The sequence below is a fragment of the Colletes latitarsis genome, chromosome 3 (assembly GCF_051014445.1).
Source record: "Colletes latitarsis isolate SP2378_abdomen chromosome 3, iyColLati1, whole genome shotgun sequence".
Taxonomy (NCBI): Eukaryota; Metazoa; Arthropoda; class Insecta; order Hymenoptera; family Colletidae; genus Colletes; species Colletes latitarsis.
In genome coordinates, this window is record NC_135136.1 from 38221838 (window position 1) to 38241466 (window position 19629).

Below are 19629 nucleotides of genomic sequence, written 5' to 3' on the forward strand. Positions count from 1 at the left end.
GCACGTGAAATCGATCGGGCATAACGACGAGAAGAGCCCGCGACAAGAAAGGCTCCGGGGCTTCGCGACGGGGTTATTGAAATTCGCCGTGCAATGCGAAATTGCGCTTTCAGGTTTACCGGAAACGTCGCGTCTTCCGTGCATCGAACGGTCTCCCGCTGTTCGCAATTTCCACTGCGTGACATTCGCGTGACACGATATGAGAAACGAACGGGTGCATCGATTAGGAATTAAAACCATTAGAGTGGCTGGGCTGCATTACCCCTGCGCGGAAACACGTGTTTACTCTCAACAGGGGCAATACTTTCCCGCTGTTTTCAATTTTCTTTACGCCAGTCACTTTTTCTAGAATCCACTCGACGATTTGTCGTTCAATAATGTCTACTAATATCGATAATCGATGCAACGATCGCAAAAGTCGATCGTTTTCAATACTTCTTCCTCCAAGTTAACGTAATGTTTAGGATGTTTAGAAAATTGTCGTGCAAGCATACGCACGTAATGCAAACTGTAAGGACGCGTGCAAAATAGAAATTTTTCAAGATAGAGTAAGTTTAAAATCATACTAGTCTATGCGTGTATAAAATGTTATACTGTCAAAATAGAAAATTCTTAGGATAGAGTAATTTTCAAGAGACCTGAAGAGGCCCAAACGCGGAGAAGAAACTAAACGAGTATTTTAACAGCTGCAAGTATATCTCGTTACTGGCCCAAACATTAAAGTCGTTTCTCTTGGAACGTTTCGCAAACTGGTCGATGGAATACCACCGGAACTTCTGATTCGATCGTCTCGAGCCTCGCCACGCGTACAGAGCTTCCTTTATTTATTCTAGCATTTTTTTTCTCACCGCTGACGTCAACTACGTTTTCCCAGAAGACCCTTCGTTTGCAAAATCGGTTCTTTGGTTCGCGTGCCACCGCTGGCCGGATACGCAAGAAAGTCATACTCGAAAGACCCGATAGTGGCTCGCGACGCGTAACGAGAAAGTTTTCGTAAGTTCCCCGGCGGGTCGCGTGCAAGTCACGGCATTGTTTGCGCGTTTGCATACACCATCCGGAGCTACGTACTAAAGAAATCAGGAAGTGCACGTTGTTGTAGAACACTATCGCGATGGGAACGTCGTTTCCGCGGCTGTACGCGTCCCACGGTGCTATTGCCTTCGCTTTCCATCGACTGTCATTCTCGCGTTTATTGTCGCGGGGGCGTCATGCTGCAGGACACGAAATCAACGCAGAAATGGAAGTCTTTGTCATTTGCGAGACGTGTAATATCTGATCCGTGTGTCGCGGGGGAGGAAAAGGGGGCCGATCGCGAGATGGATCGGAAGTCGATAAGCATGTCGATGGAATGCTTTTGAGCGGGAACATCACGACGACTGTTTGCTTTGGTCACTGCACGACCTAATTGTATTGTTCCGGTACAGGGAAATTAGAAATTCATCAAATCAAATATGTAGGTATATAGAAACGATAATCGAGTTTGAATTTGTCTCGACAGGCGATGATCATTTGAGCAGTGCCAGAGAATATTCGTTCCTCTTTTTAACAATGTCTAATATTTATTAGAAGGGTGTATCGGTCAAAGGAGGCGAAATGAGAGTTTCAGGGATCCAAACGTAACGAGATACGTAGAAAAATTGCTGAGAGGCGTATCGAACACGAAGGAACTTCCGTCGGGGCGGTATTAAACCCTCTGTTCCCACCTTATCCGTGCTCGTTATGGCAGGATCGTTCACCGAGCAGGCAGTAAATTTCTTTCGTCGCAGTCCCGCTTGTTAATACAATTTCCGATACGCTGGTAATCAAATAGCCGTGGAGTATTGCTTACTCTGCAATCAGATCCATAATCTGCGACTGGGAATTACGATCACCGGTTTTCTACGAATCCAGCCGACTCGATGTCCACGCGACCGACGACTATTTATGGGCAAGAAGTGAATTAAGGTCCCGTGGACCCGTATATTTTAAACGATCGATCGAAACCCTTTAGTTTGTAAAATAGCAAAGCAATTTTTACTTATCCGGGTCTCGGTGGAAATTGCATTTCCTCGTCGAAGTAGCGAAAGTTTTTTAAAAGATATTTTGTCGTTATTAACATTCCGCGGCGATGTGGAACGTTTGCAAATTGAATTGCTCGCCTCGAGTCTCTACTTGTGGCATAATTGTCCCACGACGTAATTATCTTGCACTCTGGAGCCCGTGACCGATCGCGGAATCGTCGAGGCACATACGCACGCAATGAGGAATAAAAAAATATTCCGCAACCAGAAATTATAGCAATTACACGGGCTCAATTTGCGTTTACTCTCGTCGTCAGTGACTGCAACGATAACGATAACCATCCGAAGACTATGTAAATCAGGTATGTCAAGCTCATTTTGGCTCGATGGATAATTTACACTTTACCACCATGTTGCCGGTCCACGGCGTGCAATTACTTTACAGCGGGCAAAAAACATTTTAAAGACAATCTTTTTCGTCGTAACGACAGCCGTGTGTCTTTTAAATCGCCAAGTTGTTTACTTTTTTATATGTTAAAAAATTGTTTTCCCTTTTGATCGAATACACTGGTTAGATATTCGTGGAGAGAACGATCGCGATCTGGCGGAGGGTTCGATCATGCGTGCGGATAAGGGTGGCCAGGACGGAAACAATCGCCGGACGCGGTAATTGTTAATAAATTGTCGTTGCGTTCCTATGGGCTCACGAACGTCGCGACGCAAAAGGTAGCAGAAACGCGCTGCGACACGGGGAAAACGTTTCCGGAAATTCCACGTCGCGAGTCGCGGGCGGAAAGTTTCTTTATAATTCCGAGTGACACGGAACGAACGGGGACTGACTCCGTGTAATTGACCCTCGCCGCTTCTCACGAATACCGCAATCGCGTTACGCGCCGCTCTGTGCAGCGGGGAAATTATGCCAATTAAGGGACGATACCACGGTTCGACAGTCGCCATTGTCCCCGCGAGTCGTGCATCGGTCGCAAGAGTAGAAACGACTTGGCGGATGACGCGAGCGAGCGAAATAAAATCGTGTCCGACAGGGGCCACGTAAGAGCCATCGACGCAATAATTTATTGTTCGAACGGAGTCGTACGCGGAGCGTCAGCCGTCGTGTCTCGATTCAAAATAACAGCGTTGCACGACAAGTTGCACACAATAACTCCACGTACGCCACAATTATCGTTCGAACACAGTGGAACTCCATTATTCGCCCCATGGGACGACGCGACTGGTCGGTTAGGTGAATTTTCGAATAATAGAACGCTTACTTTTCCACGTTGATACAGAGTTCTACTGTATTCGTATCGACGATGGTTGTATAAATTATTCTAGGAAAGATCGTCGTGTCTGTGACTCGTAATGGACATAAGAATTTTTCTGGATCATACTATTATGACAGTATAGCATTTCTATTTTGCACGCATCCGTAAAATTTACATTATGTCCATATGCTTGCAGAATAATTTTAGAAATGTGTCGAACGCTTCGTTTCTGTCACTTGGATCAAAACAATCTATTTCATAGATCTAATAATTTTGCAAAATAGTTTCTTCGACTCATGTATGGGCTAGTATAATTTTAAACGAAGCATGTTGGTTACAATTAACGAATAACTCGATTAACTATTTATCCCGCGAGCGATTCTCGCCTAATCTCCGAGCAAACGCGACCACTTGGCGGAAGGGGACGTAAAACGGGGAAAAACGTTTTATCGCGACGAGGGCCAGTTGTAACGATCCGCGAGCCCCGGTGACGAGCGTCGACAAATTCGATAATACGGTCCCGAAAGAGCATCCGTCCGTTCGAAAGGCCAGTGAATCGAAACGGAAGCCGAAACTCGCGTCTCGTTTAAATCAGAGCAGTTAAACGCGGCGCTCCGCCCCCGCGTGTGCAGGACGCGCGCCCCCGTTTTCGACAAAACTCGCGTGCCGAGAAGGTATTGTCGACCGGTGAATAGCGGCGGACCTAATTCGTATAATTGCGGGACGCGTTCGCCATTCTTCCGCGGCGATACGCGGTATTCCGCGGCATCAAACGCGCGTACGTGGACGCTGGTAAACAACCAACGACAGAAGATAATTGCACGCGAACACGGAAACGGAACGCTCGTTCATCCGCGAACGGTTCTCATCTTTCTGCCGTTCCACCTCTAATAGAGTCTGCTGGTTATATGAAAAAAGAATAGGATGTAAAATGGTACTTGTAAAAAAGGATCCAAGACCTCGAGGGCTCGTATTCACCGACAGGATAAGCGTTGCTTCGCGTGTCAACGCGTGTCTGAGCTATTTGAGGCTATAACCACCTGATCCGAAGATCAGCGAGTTATATTATATCCACCCTCCGGGCGTTGCACCACCAAGTGATTTAGACCCAGAATTACTAGCCCTCTCGACACCACGAACCTTCAAGATGCGCAATTGCGATAGGGTCTGTGAGCTATAAATGATGATACTATATTTAAATTAGCAAATCAAGTAAACAGAATACATAGATTGGGAATACAATCAGAATGGTTCTGTCTCGAGCGACATTTGCGTGCATTTATTTTAACATCGACTTCAGGAGTGTGAACCGTCACAGTTTGATTATTCAGAGACACTTTGCGTATCCTGCACGTGACTCGATGCGATTTCCTCTTTCGAGGACAACGTCATGACCCGTCGAGGAACTAGTACCACGAGAAATGGTCCCGTGCAAACTACGCTCGGACCGTGTCTCGCGTACACGGAATTGATGACGAACGGGGGTGGAACGAGACCGTTCGCGAGCACGTTCCCCAGTGGTAGACAGCCCCAGCTGGGAAAGGTGGAAGCAAGAGCGACGCGGAAGTCCGACTTTTCGATCGGTCGCGCGTCTGCTGCTGCTGGCGGCTCGAGAGGGTGGAAAAAGTATGCTCCCCGCTTCCGACGTGGCGGCGGAAATTGAAGAAGTTGCGCGAGACGGCGTTGAAAATTATTTATTACTCGGTCGCCCCGCGCTACGTACCGATGCCTCTTCTTTTTACGAGCGACCGTGGTTTCCCAGGCACTCGTCGGCCGCGAAGTTTAGCCTCCGTCGGGCCTTCAAGGTCCCGTGCACCATGGCTGATCGCAAACTTCGATCTTCAGGTGCGATTAACGCCTGGCACGCCGAGGCAGAGTCTCACGGAGACCACACGCGCGGGTTTTTTTGATACTATCAACAGGAACGAAGAGAAATATTTATTCATTTGGAAATATTAACAGTGGTAACGACTTGCAGCGTTAATTAAAAATATTTGCAAGCATAATATTGATCGTAAGAACTCGTATAGGAGAGGCATCGACAAGGTAGAAGCAAAGTCTTCTAATTTATCCTAGCAATTTCCAAGTATGCTTAAAGAATTTAATTTCCTTGACTAAGCGTTTCGTCGGTCGCAATTAAAACAGTGCTCATCCGGCAATAAAGAGTATCGTCGCAGTTTACCCACTTTCGATCCGTGGCATCTTATTTTCAGTGACGCGGATTCCCTGGCCGCTGAGATAAAAGGACGCAGTTGTTAGGTATCAGCGTGCACGGGGCTCTCTTTTCCCCGGGAAGCCTTTATCGAAACGCTAAACGCGGAAGCAATATCGACGGCGACTGCCGGCTCAAAGCTCGATCGTCGCGCTCTCAAAGCGAAAGAATGGTTCTAGTTTCCGTCGAGGAATTCGAATTTTCTCCCAGATTCACTGCGTTACATTTCCAAGCAGTTTCTCGTGTCCATTGCAGACGTCTAATGCGACAAAAGCAACGACAAGGAACGGGATTGTTAAGAAAAATCTGCATCCGTCGGAATAATCCGCGTAGTTTAACGAGGAAAGTGATGATATTTATTAAATAATTTAAAAATTGGCTCCTTGCGCAGTAACACCACTTCCAGTTTTATCGCACACCAGTCGTATAATCGATAGGAATTGGCGAAACTTCATTGGGTGCATAGGGTCAAAGTAAATGTGAAAATAAATATAGAAGACAGCGTAAAATTTAATAGTTGGTGTATTCATTAGATAGAGGATGAAATGCCCTTTAAAATGAGCGTTTGTGAGAGTCGATAGCTTTATTAGTTCCGGAGATATAGCGATTTTAGTTTCAAGTCGATGCGGTGGCTAGTTACGGAAATAGGGTTTGTTTACGGTTTTGTTGCGCTCGCGCGAGTCCATTCATCCCCCGCGCGCGTAGATAGTAAACAGTGCGTAGTAAATTCTTGGAAATACTACGGCCGGCTCTAGGTCACTCGATCACGAGTCACGTACGAAACAAAGAGGTCCAGCGCGACGCGTCAGACGGAGACAGCGATAGTCGAATTAAGAAAAATTACCTTTTACATAAATTACGATATCTCGAAAACGGAAAGTCCGATCGACAAAATTCAAAAGCCATTTTAAAGAGGAAGGTTCACCGCTTCTAACGATATCTCAATTATTAATAAAACACTGGTAGTTTCGGAACTGCACGCGTCTAAAGTTTTTAGTATTTTTAATACGCGTTAATAGGCTTTCGTAAGGCGGAGAGTCAGACGTAGCGGAATTTTAAAAATTGCGATTGTCTTTACACGATGATATCTCCGAAACGGAAAGTCGGATCGACAAAATTCAAAAGCCATTTTAAAGAGGAAGGTTCACCGCTTCTAACGATATCTCAATTATTAATAAAATCCTAATAGTTTCGGAACTGCACGCGTCTAAAGTTTTTAGTATTTTTAATACGCGTTAATAGGCTTTCGTAAGGCGGAGAGTCAGACGTAGCGGAATTTTAAAAATTGCGATTGTCTTTACACGATGATATCTCGAAAACGGAAAGTCGGATCGACAAAAACCAAAAATCATTTTAAAGGGGAGGCCTTGCCGCCACTAACGGTGGTTTAATTATTAATAAAACACTAGTAGTTTCGGAACTGCACGCGTCTAAAGTTTTATAATTTTTAATACGCGTTAATATGCCTTTCTAAGGCGCCGAGCGAGATCGTAGTCGAATTAAAAAAATTATCTTTTACATAAATTACAATATCTCGAAAACGGAAAGTCCGATCGACAAAATTCAAAAGCCATTTTAAAGGGTAAGCTTTGCCGCTTCTAACAATGCCTCAATAATTAATAAAACACTAGTAGTTTCGGAACTATGCTCGTTTAAAGTTTCATGATTTTTAATACGCGTTGTTAATCTGTTTCGAGTCGGCCCATTAGCATAAATAGAAACAGCAAGTCATGAACAAACGCGCCAAATCGTATACGATTGCTTCGATATCTACGAACGTTTCAGCGTACAATAAATGGTAAAATGTCCAAATTTCGCGTTTCGGGAGTTCGGTCACGAGGAGCCTGCAACTTTGACAATATCGTTACCTTGGCGCGTTCCTACACCTGCGCCCGTGGTTTTTTCAATCGCGCAAAGAGTCGTGCGTTTTTGCCGCACCGGGCCCCTCGTTCCAGCGCGAGTTTTTATTCGGAACACTTTATATTTTATATCCAATCAGGCCGTTCCCGGGCGCGGCGGGCTCGTTCGAGCCTTTCACGCGCCGGGGCTAACATAAATGGATATTCCGGGCGTTCTTTTCTTCCTCCGTGTCGGTCGGGCTGCAGCAGTTTCGCATACGCTGGGGCCCCGTACGTGTGCACGGGGACTCCGCAGGTGAGACGAATGGCGGGACCGAAGAATGCCGAGACAAAAGGAGCCCAGAAGTATAACGCGCGTGACTCGTCGGGGCTCACGGCGCGCGTTCGCGGTCCGGCCTGTCCGTCGCTCGGAGGTAAATTAAATTCTAATAAAGCTCGCCGAAAAGCCGAGAAAAAACCGGGGGCCCCTGGACTCGTTCACGAGGGAACAATGGCGTTGGAAGGCGTCGTCGGCATTGCGCGTCCAGCCGACGGCGAACCGCGGATAATTATATTGAGGCGGCGACCAGGAATTCCGCAGAAAAACTTGTCTTCGAGCCTACGGAGATTCGAACGCCGCCTACGGGTTAACTAACTCGCTGATTCTCCTTGGCTCTGGTGTCTGGGACTAGGTGTGTCGCCCCCGAAACGCGCCGGGACCGAGAAAAAAGGCGACGCGATGAATAGTTTCTCCCCGCCGCGAATCTCGTAGACCTCGTCGCCATTCTCGTTTGGGGAATCCGAACCACGCTGTGTGAAACCCTGATTCTCTCAGGAGAAACGAGCACATTATTTTGTATACGTTATTGCAAATTGCGCAAAGTTATTTAGCTGTATTAATGCGAAGCGGTCCACATGGACTGATTAACAGGGGGTTCGTTACGGTAAATTTTTCATGCATCTTTTCAATTTCACGGCAATATGAATCAGCGTTAATCGTTCGTTCGGCCCTCGGGAACAAAAAGCAAACTCGTACAGTTCGTTACACCATCACCGTGATCTTTCGATAATCTACACCTTTTGCAGAAGGTAATTTTACGAAATATTAAGGGGAGTTCCCCTAAAACTGTAGCGATATCTTTAAAGTGTGAAACAATAGTAGGGATAGAATAAACAATGATCAAGTTTCGCGTGTACACAGTTAAAAAAGTCAGTTGATTGTTACGTCTAATTAGAAGCTACTGTATCCTACAAATTATAAAACTGTTTCGAGTTACGTTCTGAACTAATGCTATGTCCGGTACTAGACATCTAATCTCTTCAAATTCTATACAAAAGTTTAACCAAAGTTTCAGTTAACTATTATAATATTATTTGTTTTGTTGCTTCATATTGATTTCTAGTATTGTTAAATTATAAATAAAACAGTGTAGAAGGTATAAAATATAGGAGAACTCCCCCTACTGTACCAAGGTTGCAAGTCGAAATCTCCATTAATTACTTAGATAGGGACGTACCGCTTTAGATCGGATCCAAGCTACCGATTTACGGTACTCTACCTCCTTTATACAATTTCTATACAGATTACTGCAAGCATTGCAACTGAAAGCCAAACGATTCCCAATAACGTATTCGATGGGAGGTTTGAGGAAACTCGAAATACCTAGTGCAAAAGTTCGCGATCCAAGGTATCTCGGTTTCACCCAAGCGCGCATAGGATTCTAAAACGAAACGGTTCGGCGGTATCGTACGTTATCCTAATGTTTTTACTGGTCGATTGGCGCAGAGTTTAATGCAAAGTTATTGCTCTTTTCAGGATCGCCACGTGAAGAACGCCAGCGGGGATCCCCAAATGGACTCGAGCCAAGACTATTATCTGCAACTGGGTTACGAGAACAAGACGCACACGGTTCTTCGTTTCAGCAGGCAATACGATACGTGTGACCTGCGGGACCTCAAGATCACGGTAGGTGGTTTGATTTATACGGATTCCGGTGTAGAAGATAATTTCCCTCCAAGAATCGTTCGAAATCGACCGACCGTGTGATACCACTCTTTTAGAAAATTGAACACAACAATCACAGGCCTACAGAGAATGAATTTTTCGTTTTAATGAAATTTCTTTCGAATAACTGCAAACAAATCTGTAGAAATGTCCATTTTAGTAAGCACATATTAATTACTCGCGAATGCTGGGGCGCGTATTCTCGATTTATTGCAAGTATTGCATCGCGCGAACGATCAGCGGAAAATTAGGGTAACGTAGGATCTGTCTCTCGTAGCTACGCAGAATCGACGGAGCACAAATGAAATTCATTACACGTCGCAATTAACTTTAATTGATCGGCATTGCGCGTTGTAAATTCGGGTCACGCTTCGATCGCGCCAACGAAAGTGACAGGTATTCCTGAACGTGTTTCACGGTCGGCCAATCGGATCGAGTCACGGTTTAACAGAGTCGCAGGACGATACGTAGGGCTCGTCGGTGTGAACATTTTAATAGCTCTAATTCAGAGGCTCGTTAACGCCTTGCAGCCTTTCTTTCCCCAGGATGTCGACCCAGTTCTTTATTTTGCCAGTAATTAACTCAAAAGTAGATCGCACGACGCAGAGTCGTTCGCTCGTAGAAAAGACTATTTCGTTTCGTGTTACGATTTGCTCGAACCGTTCCAGCCTACGATTTATGGCAGTCGAGGTCACCGTGTCTGAAAAATTGCCCCGTTAATGGCTAAATATTAATTGACAAGGATTTACCAGGCATTTAATCGCCGGAGGAATTGCAACTATAGAGAACAGAATCTTAGAAATGGCAATTAAAGTTTTCTTTCCTCAGAATGAATTTTGTTACCGTGAATAGAACGTGTAATAAATTTATTGTTATTGTTCCCTGAACGAGTGAATAAAATTTCGCCAACTCTGGTGCAATCATGAAGCTAGTTGACGCGTCGCGCTAGACGAACGATGTTTGTTCGCGTTCTGTGTACGCGTAAATAATTGGCGCGTGCAGTGCAAATATTGGCCAGCGAATGCGAAGTTGAAGACAGACGTTGGTACACTGACGCGTGGAATTTTCACGCGAAGATGCTGAAATAGGATTGCTTTGTCAATAAAATAATTACAACAGGGAATAGTTAATGTTTATCGATGTTTGCTGAAAAAGCTACACGATAGAACCTTCGTTGTCCGATTGTTCAAGCACTCTGCCATTCTAGTTCTTTTATTATTCAGAGTCTATAGGGAATCTGGATTAATAATAACGATATCAAAGTGATATAATGGTAATTAATACATGGAGTATGAATTGCATGAAATTGGAAAAGCTTCTATGCTCGACATTACAGATTAATACTATCGGTATTAATTATATATTTATTAGATTAATTATTGCAAGAATTGGCTACGAATAGTAATGACATCAAAGCTGTATAACGACGGTTAATATATTCAGGAATAAAAATTGCCTGCCATCGGGGAAGCTACGATCATTGGATTTAATTATTCAATTATTGCATTGATCGGTACAAGAATTTCAAAGTGGCACAGTACATTGGAAAATAAAAATGAATGACCCTTACGTTGACCTGTTTTCCTTCCGAGCTATCTCAAAATTAGATTTATGCTTAAAGATCCTATCATCCTAATCTACACTGGATTTAACGATCTGAATTTTTGGAAAGGGTTATTTCCCCTTCATCGATTAGTCGTGTCTCTCAGATAATGGAGGTTCCAGAGTACACTCGGTGATGTCGAACGAGTAGAATTTCAAGTCTCTGTGCAGACGGGGCGGCCCATTAATTTCCGTGGCGGTCTAAATTATTCAGATGAAGATTTCAGAATCGCGTTGTCGCGTCGACCGATCTTCTTCACGTAGCCGCTAACCGCGTTTTAGAAAAACGGTTAGAGGGCTACCTCGTGATCTCGATCTCTCGAGAATCCGTTACGGGAGAGCCAGAGGTCCCGCGCGAGTCCAAGGAGCAGTCTAGCAGTTGAGTCATCAAAATAGTTGGGTGCAAAAATAAAGCGAGCCACCGCGGGCCGAGATTCTATCGGGACGACAAACGACGAAGTCAGCTCCCCTTTCCTTTATCTGATCGCGTGATGTATCGGTACCCTACATGATATTTTTACGCGTCACGTTCGCCAACCAGGACAACCCTAACCCGGCGTTATGCCCTGCGAAAAGGTACCGCTCCGTATCCGTACCAGGACCGTGATACTTTAAATGGGCCCTGCGAACTCGGTACAACGTACGTTCGTAACAGGGTTATCGGCGATCAGGGACGCAACGTATGGCCGGGTCTTCCTTTCAAAAGAAAATCACGCTCGCTTTAGAAACTTGTTTCGCGAGTCTCGCAGCGGGGATCCAGGTCTCCGCGAAAAAACGAACCCAGAACGTGGAATTAAATTTTTTCCGGGGGAAGTCAGTTTCGAAGTTGGGTCTCTCTCTTCCGGTCGACGATCCACTGGTATACCTGTTATAAAAATATCATTCGACGAAGAAATACGTTGGTTTTCTATTATATTTATACATTCCGTCTTTTATGTCTTGTTTGTCGATGCATGGATTCTCTTATTCGTTATTCGACACGCTCGAAGAGAAGCTCTTTTGACATCCAATGCAAAGATTGAGATTTCTCTTTCCCAGCAACAAGCAGTATTTTCTGCATGTTGCCTTCGATAGAAGATTCCATCCACCGTTTCCCTATCTTCTGCGCGCGTATATAACAAGCTTCTTTTGACATTTTCTTGGCTGGTTCGAAATTTGAGAAAATGTCTCTTCCAACGTTCTTTTGTCGCGTCGATTGGGTGAATATTTCCTCCGTGTACTTGTGGTGTAACCTGTTGAGATTCGAGGTAACCGTAATTAAACGACGCTCGCGGAAGTCCAAAGTACTTTCCTGGTGCCTAAGGTGGGAACCGCGACGTGCACGACAATATGACAAGAAATCGACGTTTTATTCGATACGAGACGAGCGAACTAAATAGGCAGACTGAAGGGGGGAAGACGGATAAGAATGTGAAAAGCAGTCGTTCCTTGTCAAATTACGGATACACGGTGTACGTAAACGCGACGGCGTCCTCGATATCGAGCGTCGCTGGAAATTGCCAATAGCGGTCCCGCCACGGGCCCTCGAACCATTGTTATTTCTACCGACAACCGCGCTGGATTAATCGAATGAACATCAAATTAAGCGATACGCCCCGTCATAACCGGCTTATGTGGAAGAGGGCTTCGATTGCATATTAATATTGCGCGACTGCCCCTCCTTTGGCCTCGGTACGCAGACAGTCTCATCAACGGTACGTGAAATTAAGCCTGACTACGCCCGCGGATGACGTACGGCGCAGAAACGGTCCTGAGGTCGTATTCACAGAGCGTGGCGTCTCGTGTGCTCGTAATTAGTTCATTAACGACTAGGCGGGCACCAGAGGAAACGCGTGATATTTCGCGAAATATGTATTTTTTCGTAATTAGGCTTCCCCCCACGCCTTATGTAAATCGCGTCGACGGAGTAGCGCTGACTAAATAATGATTATTTCGTTAGCTCTAACGCGCAAACGAACTTCCCAAAGGTGTCTCCTACTAGGGTATTTTCATCCCCTAAAGTCGGTTACGAAGCTTGGCGTTTCTGTATAATTTGTCACATTCGGATCTTTGCGATCTTTATATTAATTTCTTGCGTATCGATCAATTTAGAACGTTCTTCAGAGTCTCGTAAGAAAGTTTCGATTGGCTGGTGGCCATTTGTCTTTATTTTCACCGAAGATTTACAGATTAACCCTTTTGTCTATGTTAGAGCCAAGGTATTTAACCTTATTTTTCTTAAAAGCCTGGCAGCGAACACAAAAATGGCGCTGTCCTTTCAACTTTAATTTTACGTTCTCCACCGTAAGCTCAACAAATCACTCTCCGTTGCAAAGCTGGCCAAAACTATTTTGCCCACTTCGATGCAACAAATTTAACAATGAATAATTCTATATACAATATATACAAGTCAAAATTTTTTTAATTCTGATACAATCTCGTACAGATATTCCATTAGCTCAGACAACGAAATTTTTTATATCTTACTCAAGATTTAATAAATCGTATTTTAACCAGCTTTCTGGCTCGAATACTCCACTGTACGTTGACTCGGTGCCGGGACAAAGAACGATCTACAAGTCGCGGGTTGCACGTCCGGCCCAATTTCGCGTTTCCTCGCAGCAAACAGTTTCGTTCCCTCGCATCCGATAAATTTCCCCGACGCGACGACGGGGTCCTGTAAGTCAGTCACCGACGGCGAACTCTCTTGTGTCGGATGTCGACGGTGGAAACCGCAAAAGTTCCTGGTCGACGCGTACCAACGGATTCCCCTTTGAGGCGGTCCTCGTACCAGCAAGGATTTCGCCGCGAAGCATTATGCAATAGCTTGGCAGCCGGAATCGACGTCACCCGGTAGAGCTACCACTTTGCTGGCGGTCCTTTTTCGGCGCGGAATCCTCCGGAGTGCGATGACGGGGCGAAACTGTGAATCGTGGATATCGAAAGCGGGTGGGAGGGGAAAAATTGAGAGAAAACGCGGAAAAACAGGGAACAGAAGAGAAGGACGAAAGAGAGAGAGAGAGACGGTTACGAGTTGGAGGATGTGCACGCGAACGTTACCAGTAGGGAGATTGGTGCGCCTTGCAGAGGGGGATTGGCTAGCCTGACCCGGTTCTGCTTCTATTCCCTTCCTATCTGTAGCCGTATCTAGTTTACCACTTCGCTCCCCGGTCGGCTGGCTGGCTGGCTGGCCAGCCCTATAGTAGCCAACGCGAACTTCCTGAATAAGGTCCTCCCTGGGCGCTAGAACTGATCGCTATTCCGAATGGTTCGGTTCGGGTGTAAAAGGAAAATCGAATTTGACCGATGCCTTTGGGAGCAACGAGGAGACGTTACGGCCCTGACAGGGGGGACAGCGGGAGGGTCGCCAGGTGCAACGACGATCTTATTGGGTGGATCCGTACACTCGTAGCGTCGCGGTGGAGGGCGCCAGGGGGATTTCGCCGGAAGCTACTATCCGGAGCGACGGGGAAATCGAATCAACGTGGAAGGAGATTCCGCGGGGCTACGAGTACCAGATTACATACGTTTGGAGACAATTATTGGCAGGAATTCGATTTCTACGTCACACTGGCTGCGGCAAATTGTTGCGTTAATCGGCTGTTTCGAGGCTATTACGTGCCGAGGAACGCTCACCAAGATCGATGCGATCTTTTCTCTTCTCCACGAGCTAACGTTGACTCCTCTTTATTGTTAGTCTCAGAATTTACACTTGTCAGGCCATTCTTTCATTTAAATCGTCGAGGTACAAAATATCGTTCGAAATATTTTTGATAAATTTAATCTATTTGTAGTAGCTAGACTGGGAAGTAGGTAAAGTAGTGAAACCTAAATAGAAGTTTGTTTCGTTTAAAAATATATGTTTATTCATTGCATTTATTTTCATAAAATTACTAATTCAACGTTTGTATACGATGATCGTGACAGATGACTTATAGCAAATCATTAACGTTCATAGATGCTACGAATAGTATTAATCAGCAGTACTGAAGTATTCTTGGCAGATATGTACTATGGAAATGAATTTTATGAGGTAAAATTGTTAAGGAACCTAAAACAATTAAAGCATGCTACTTCAGCAAATTTAAATATGCCCCAATCACGTCTTGTAATGTTGACCGTTCGTTCTCAGCTTATAAATTCATCAGTCAAGTTTATTGAAACTGGTAGAATACACACTGTACCAGAGCATGAGGTACTACACTTTCAATAATTTTATCTTACATCAGAAAGACCAAAGTGATAATAACCAAAATTGAATATCTCCTTTAGAAGCTGCGCAATTTTATTAATTCTCGAATATTTCCGAATTCTTGAAAGCAGTCACGCTGCCTGCAAAAAAGCGCAAAAGAACCATATTTCGACTCAATTATTCTCCCGTCGGGAAGAAAGTTCCGACGAAACCGCAATTTTCGGTCTAAAGTGCCAGACAGCCCCCGGGCCGTTCTACTTTAGACGGCTAAAAAGAGCCATTTCTTTATGAAAATTTTTTCTCGAACAGCGTCGATAATTGCTTTCTCAAAAGTGTACACCCCCCCTCCCCCCCCATAAAGGAATATTAATTCGCGAAAGCTCTCGCGCGCCGGGCGTGGGAAGCAAACAATTCCGAGACATCGATAGACCGGTCTCGACCGATCGCCCCGATTGCTCGAAGCTGTTTTTCTTTTTTTTTTTTTATTCTCCGGTCCTTTTTCCGCTCGATCAACGATCCTTTTACCGGAGGTTAGAGAGACATCGATCTAGCGGTTCGCGCGACAAAAGCAACCGTTTCTGAAGTTTCCGTCCCGAGGAGCAACCCGGAAAAGAGAGACGAGCGTCACGGGAAAGTAACTTCCAATTACGGGGGCTGTTCTCCCTCGGTTTTCGCGAAGAGCAATCCGGCCGTTGTCAACATGTTTGTTAAAGGGAGCCAGGCGGTCGGGATTGAATGAAACCGCGCTTCGCTGACTAATGACAGTTCGAGGAACTTCCACCCCACCCTCCAGGCCGCCCAAGTTTTCCAATCGGCCAAAAACTCGCGAACTGACATTTACCTAGAAGAATTCGGGCCCGGTCAGAAAGCATCGCGATCTTTCGCGATCAATCGGGTCTCGCGGTGCTTTCCAATCAGCTTCGCGCTCATTTTCGTCCCTGGGTGTCCGCCCGGAACGACGCGATAAAGTTCACGTGACCGGGGGAGAGCGAAAGTTCGTGAAAATGGCGCGATTCCGAAAACCCGAACGACCGAGATTGGCCCTGCCTCTTCGAACGTTTCCAATCTAGAAATCGAATTCCCTCGAAGACGATCGTGACTCGGTAATGCTGGCCATATTCGGGACGTTAGCGTCGAATCGAACGCCCACGCCGTTCCGGAGGACAAGGGGTATCGTGGATATTGGCGGAGAGAAACCGAGAAATTAAATCATCCAACTATTTTGCTTCGATTATTTAATGAAATCTGTTTCGCACGATGTCTTGGAAAGGGTTGGAAGAAATTGGGGACTCTTCTGGGGAACTCCCACGATTTATTTGCAACGCGTTTACGGGGAAGCTCAAATGGACCACCGATGAAAGCTGTAAATTTGTTTACGTATTACCTCGCCGACCCGTAAACATTCAGTTTGTGATTGTATGAGGAGTTGGCCATTAAACTCGTGTTTCGGATTACCTCTAATTCCTCGCAGGCGTCGCATCGAGGGAGCGGGGATTAGTCGAAGATTAAGCTGTTGGACACGTTACTGGCCATGGCCGGGGCTGGAAGAAACTTCCACGGGGTTTCCTTACGAAAGCTTCTTTCCTGCGCGAGGTAAAAGTTATCGACGGTACGCTCTAGGCTAAATTGGATAAGCATTGCGACGCCATAACTTCTTTCTCCGGCGAAACGATGAAAGTAAAACGGCCGCGGAAGGGAACCCTGTTACGAATCATTTTTTATCCGACTTTTCTCGAAATCTCTTCCCGCAGTCCCCGGCGTGCAAATTTCACTAAATATTAGTCTCCATAAACGTGACGGCGATTCGCAATTTTATTCATGGCCGAGGTTGAAGAATGGCAAGAGCAAGCTCGTGTAAGACTCTCAGGTAGAAATTCTACGGTCATTCAAAAATTAAGGTTTATTGGTTTATTAAATATTCGTACTTGCCATTTCCGTATTTTTAATAAGATAAATATGAAATAAACTGTGTCACATCACCTTCATTGTTAAATTATCGGATTATTTTATCGGATTTTAATCGTCACAGGACTCGCTGCTCTCCGCATCGAATTTAAAAAACGTCCGCTGCAAATACATAATAAAATTGTCACAAAGGATTTGTTCAGAGACATTCGGCGACTCGATGAACGGTATTAACGTACATAATGCACAAACGTCGACACGCAGATACGCGGTCGACGGGGAGAAAGAGACGGAAAGTACGTTTTACTGTTCCACGCTAATTTTGTTTTACAAAAGAAAGTGGGGCGATGCGAAAACCTCGTTAACTTTCAAAAGAACGAATCGAGAGAAAAGCTTTGTACGTACAGCCCGTACTGCGGTAGATCAATATTCGACGGATACATTACAAAGATTACGCACCAAAATATATTCGAAATACGAACGGGAGGAAAAGAGAAACATTCGGGACGTGGATTTTTAAACAAATATAACAGACCGTACGTGTTCGTACACCGTAACGACGAATATTCGTAACTCGTGGAAATTAAAAATTTACTCCGATTCGTTACTGTTTTCTTTTTTCGGTTAGACGGTGGATAAAAGCATAAATGTCTCTGCTGCGTTTCTACGGTTCGCGGCGGAGGCAGTTCATCGAAACCGCGAGATCAACGGGTGATTCTCGCGATAACAATCGATCAGTTGTAAAATTGGATTAAAAGTATGTCGTCGAAGCTTCAGTGGCATCGCGGGACGCGCGTACTAGTTTATACACAAGCTCGACGCTATTAAATCGTACCAACATATATTACAAAATCGGCCACGGAGCTTAACTGCTTACACCGAAGCTTAAATTAGGTGGCGTTCGCTCACAAGCTCGGTACAGCGTTAACCAATTTTATCGTGGCCGTTAGACATGTAAATTAGCTGCATACAAAGTAAGCTAATGTAAAGCGGAAGCGATCGTATTTAGAGGGGGCGGCTGTAAGCGCCGGAAAGAACGCTCGATGGAGAAAGAGCTGGTCATGCAATTTTAAGCCACTTTCTAGCTAGATTCGACTATACGCATTTCGCGATCTATATTTCGATCAGCAATCAACAACGGAATATAAAATATTCACAATTAAAAACCGACTTTCTTGTTTATATTTTCTTAATGACTCCAGACCCTTAAAGAGCTCTAAGAACGTTACAAAAGACGCATTTCTTCGCGAATTCTTTTCTTTTTATTTTCTTCAAGATTCTTGGAAGTTTTATTCTGAAAAGGAAGTATTATTCTAGGGGGATGAAATTGTAACGGAACTGTAATTTTCGGTCCACAGCACCAGGACCTCAATTTTAAGTTGAATGACCGAAACTTTATTTAGGAAAAAAGTATTCCATCGAACCACATTGAGAAAAAGTTATATTTCGTTTTGCAAAGGAAAACAATTAACTAAGTACTGACCCGGACTGCCCCCCCGGGGCTGTTCCAGTTTAGAACGCTAAAAAGAGACGTTTCTCCGTGAATTTGTCCCTCGAAACAGAACTGATAATTGCTTTAAGAGCGTAGAAGGAAAATAAATGCTTTCTTTAGAATAGTTCCAGTTGACTTTAGCTAACAAATTGTAATTCCAATTGTTATTTTAAACGTGTATATTTTAACACCTGAAAGATGAAAATAATGCAACGGAGGTGACACGACTTTGTCGAGCGTTCGGAGCAAGGAGAGGTCTTTAAAAGTCTTCGTACGAGCGCCTGGTCGAGTTGCAATTTAAAAACTAAAGAAATTTGAAATACAAGGGGTAGAGCGAGCGAGAATTTCGCGTCAAAGCAAACTACTTTCTCGCGAAGGGGCAGTATCTTTCGGTTAAACACGGACTTAATGATCGTTATTTCGAAAACACACGTCCGTAGCGGGCGTTTTGCATAATCGACACGGAAATGGCCGGCTAATCGTTTGATCCTTCGCGGGATTTTCTTTGCCGCGGCACGAAACCCATTCGAATGTACGAATTTGCGCCCGGAATGCGGACGTAATGACCCTCGTGGCTCTGCATGTTCTTTATTGAAACACCCGAATGGCCAGATTAAGCCGGGCTTATAACGATTATGCGTTATGGCTCTGCCCGAGGAAACAATTTCCATTATCATTAATTGCGGTTTTATATGCAAAAACGTGGCGGCGACCTGGTTTCCCGCGCGAACGACGAAAAGAAAAAGGAGAAAACAGTGCACGTATATACGTCTCACGCAATGATCAGGCGACATTAATCTTTCGAAAGTTGACGGGTTTGTCATAGTCTTGCCGATCGCGATCGCTGGCCACCATTAATAAAACTGATCCGGCGAACGATTTCGCTCGTAGCCAGGGCTGTGGCGTACACATCACGGCATTGCATCAAAGTCACACACGGAAGTTTATAGTTCGTAACGAGGTTTACCTAGGTTCGTGCCCCGGAATGCGATTATAATTTATGATCTAAAAATAATCGAACGTAACGAAAGCAATTTTCCATCCCTTTTCTCTTTCGACCCGGACAGGCTGTATTCCTTATCGGATGAATCATTTTCTTTCGTTGGATGGTAGGCGAAATTACATAGACTCTAAATCTA

The 19629-nt window shown here is 44.9% G+C and overlaps 2 protein-coding genes across 5 annotated transcripts in view; one reads left to right on the forward strand and one right to left on the reverse strand.

Annotated features, from left to right (window-relative positions):
- Positions 1–19629, forward strand: part of Olf413 (DBH like monooxygenase olf413) — a 239843-nt gene that overhangs the window by 177062 nt on the left and 43152 nt on the right. For all 4 annotated transcript variants that reach the window (XM_076762425.1, XM_076762424.1, XM_076762427.1 and 1 more), the window contains one exon: positions 9132–9281. In XM_076762425.1, coding sequence (XP_076618540.1) covers positions 9132–9281 — 150 coding nt within the window. The remainder of the gene's footprint in view (positions 1–9131; positions 9282–19629) is intronic.
- The window catches only part of LOC143340460 (uncharacterized), a 641167-nt gene continuing 626422 nt past the window's right edge, over positions 4885–19629 (reverse strand). Inside the window, exon 6 of the transcript XR_013079445.1 lies at positions 4885–4896. The gene's annotated coding sequence lies outside the window, so the exon portion shown is untranslated. The remainder of the gene's footprint in view (positions 4897–19629) is intronic.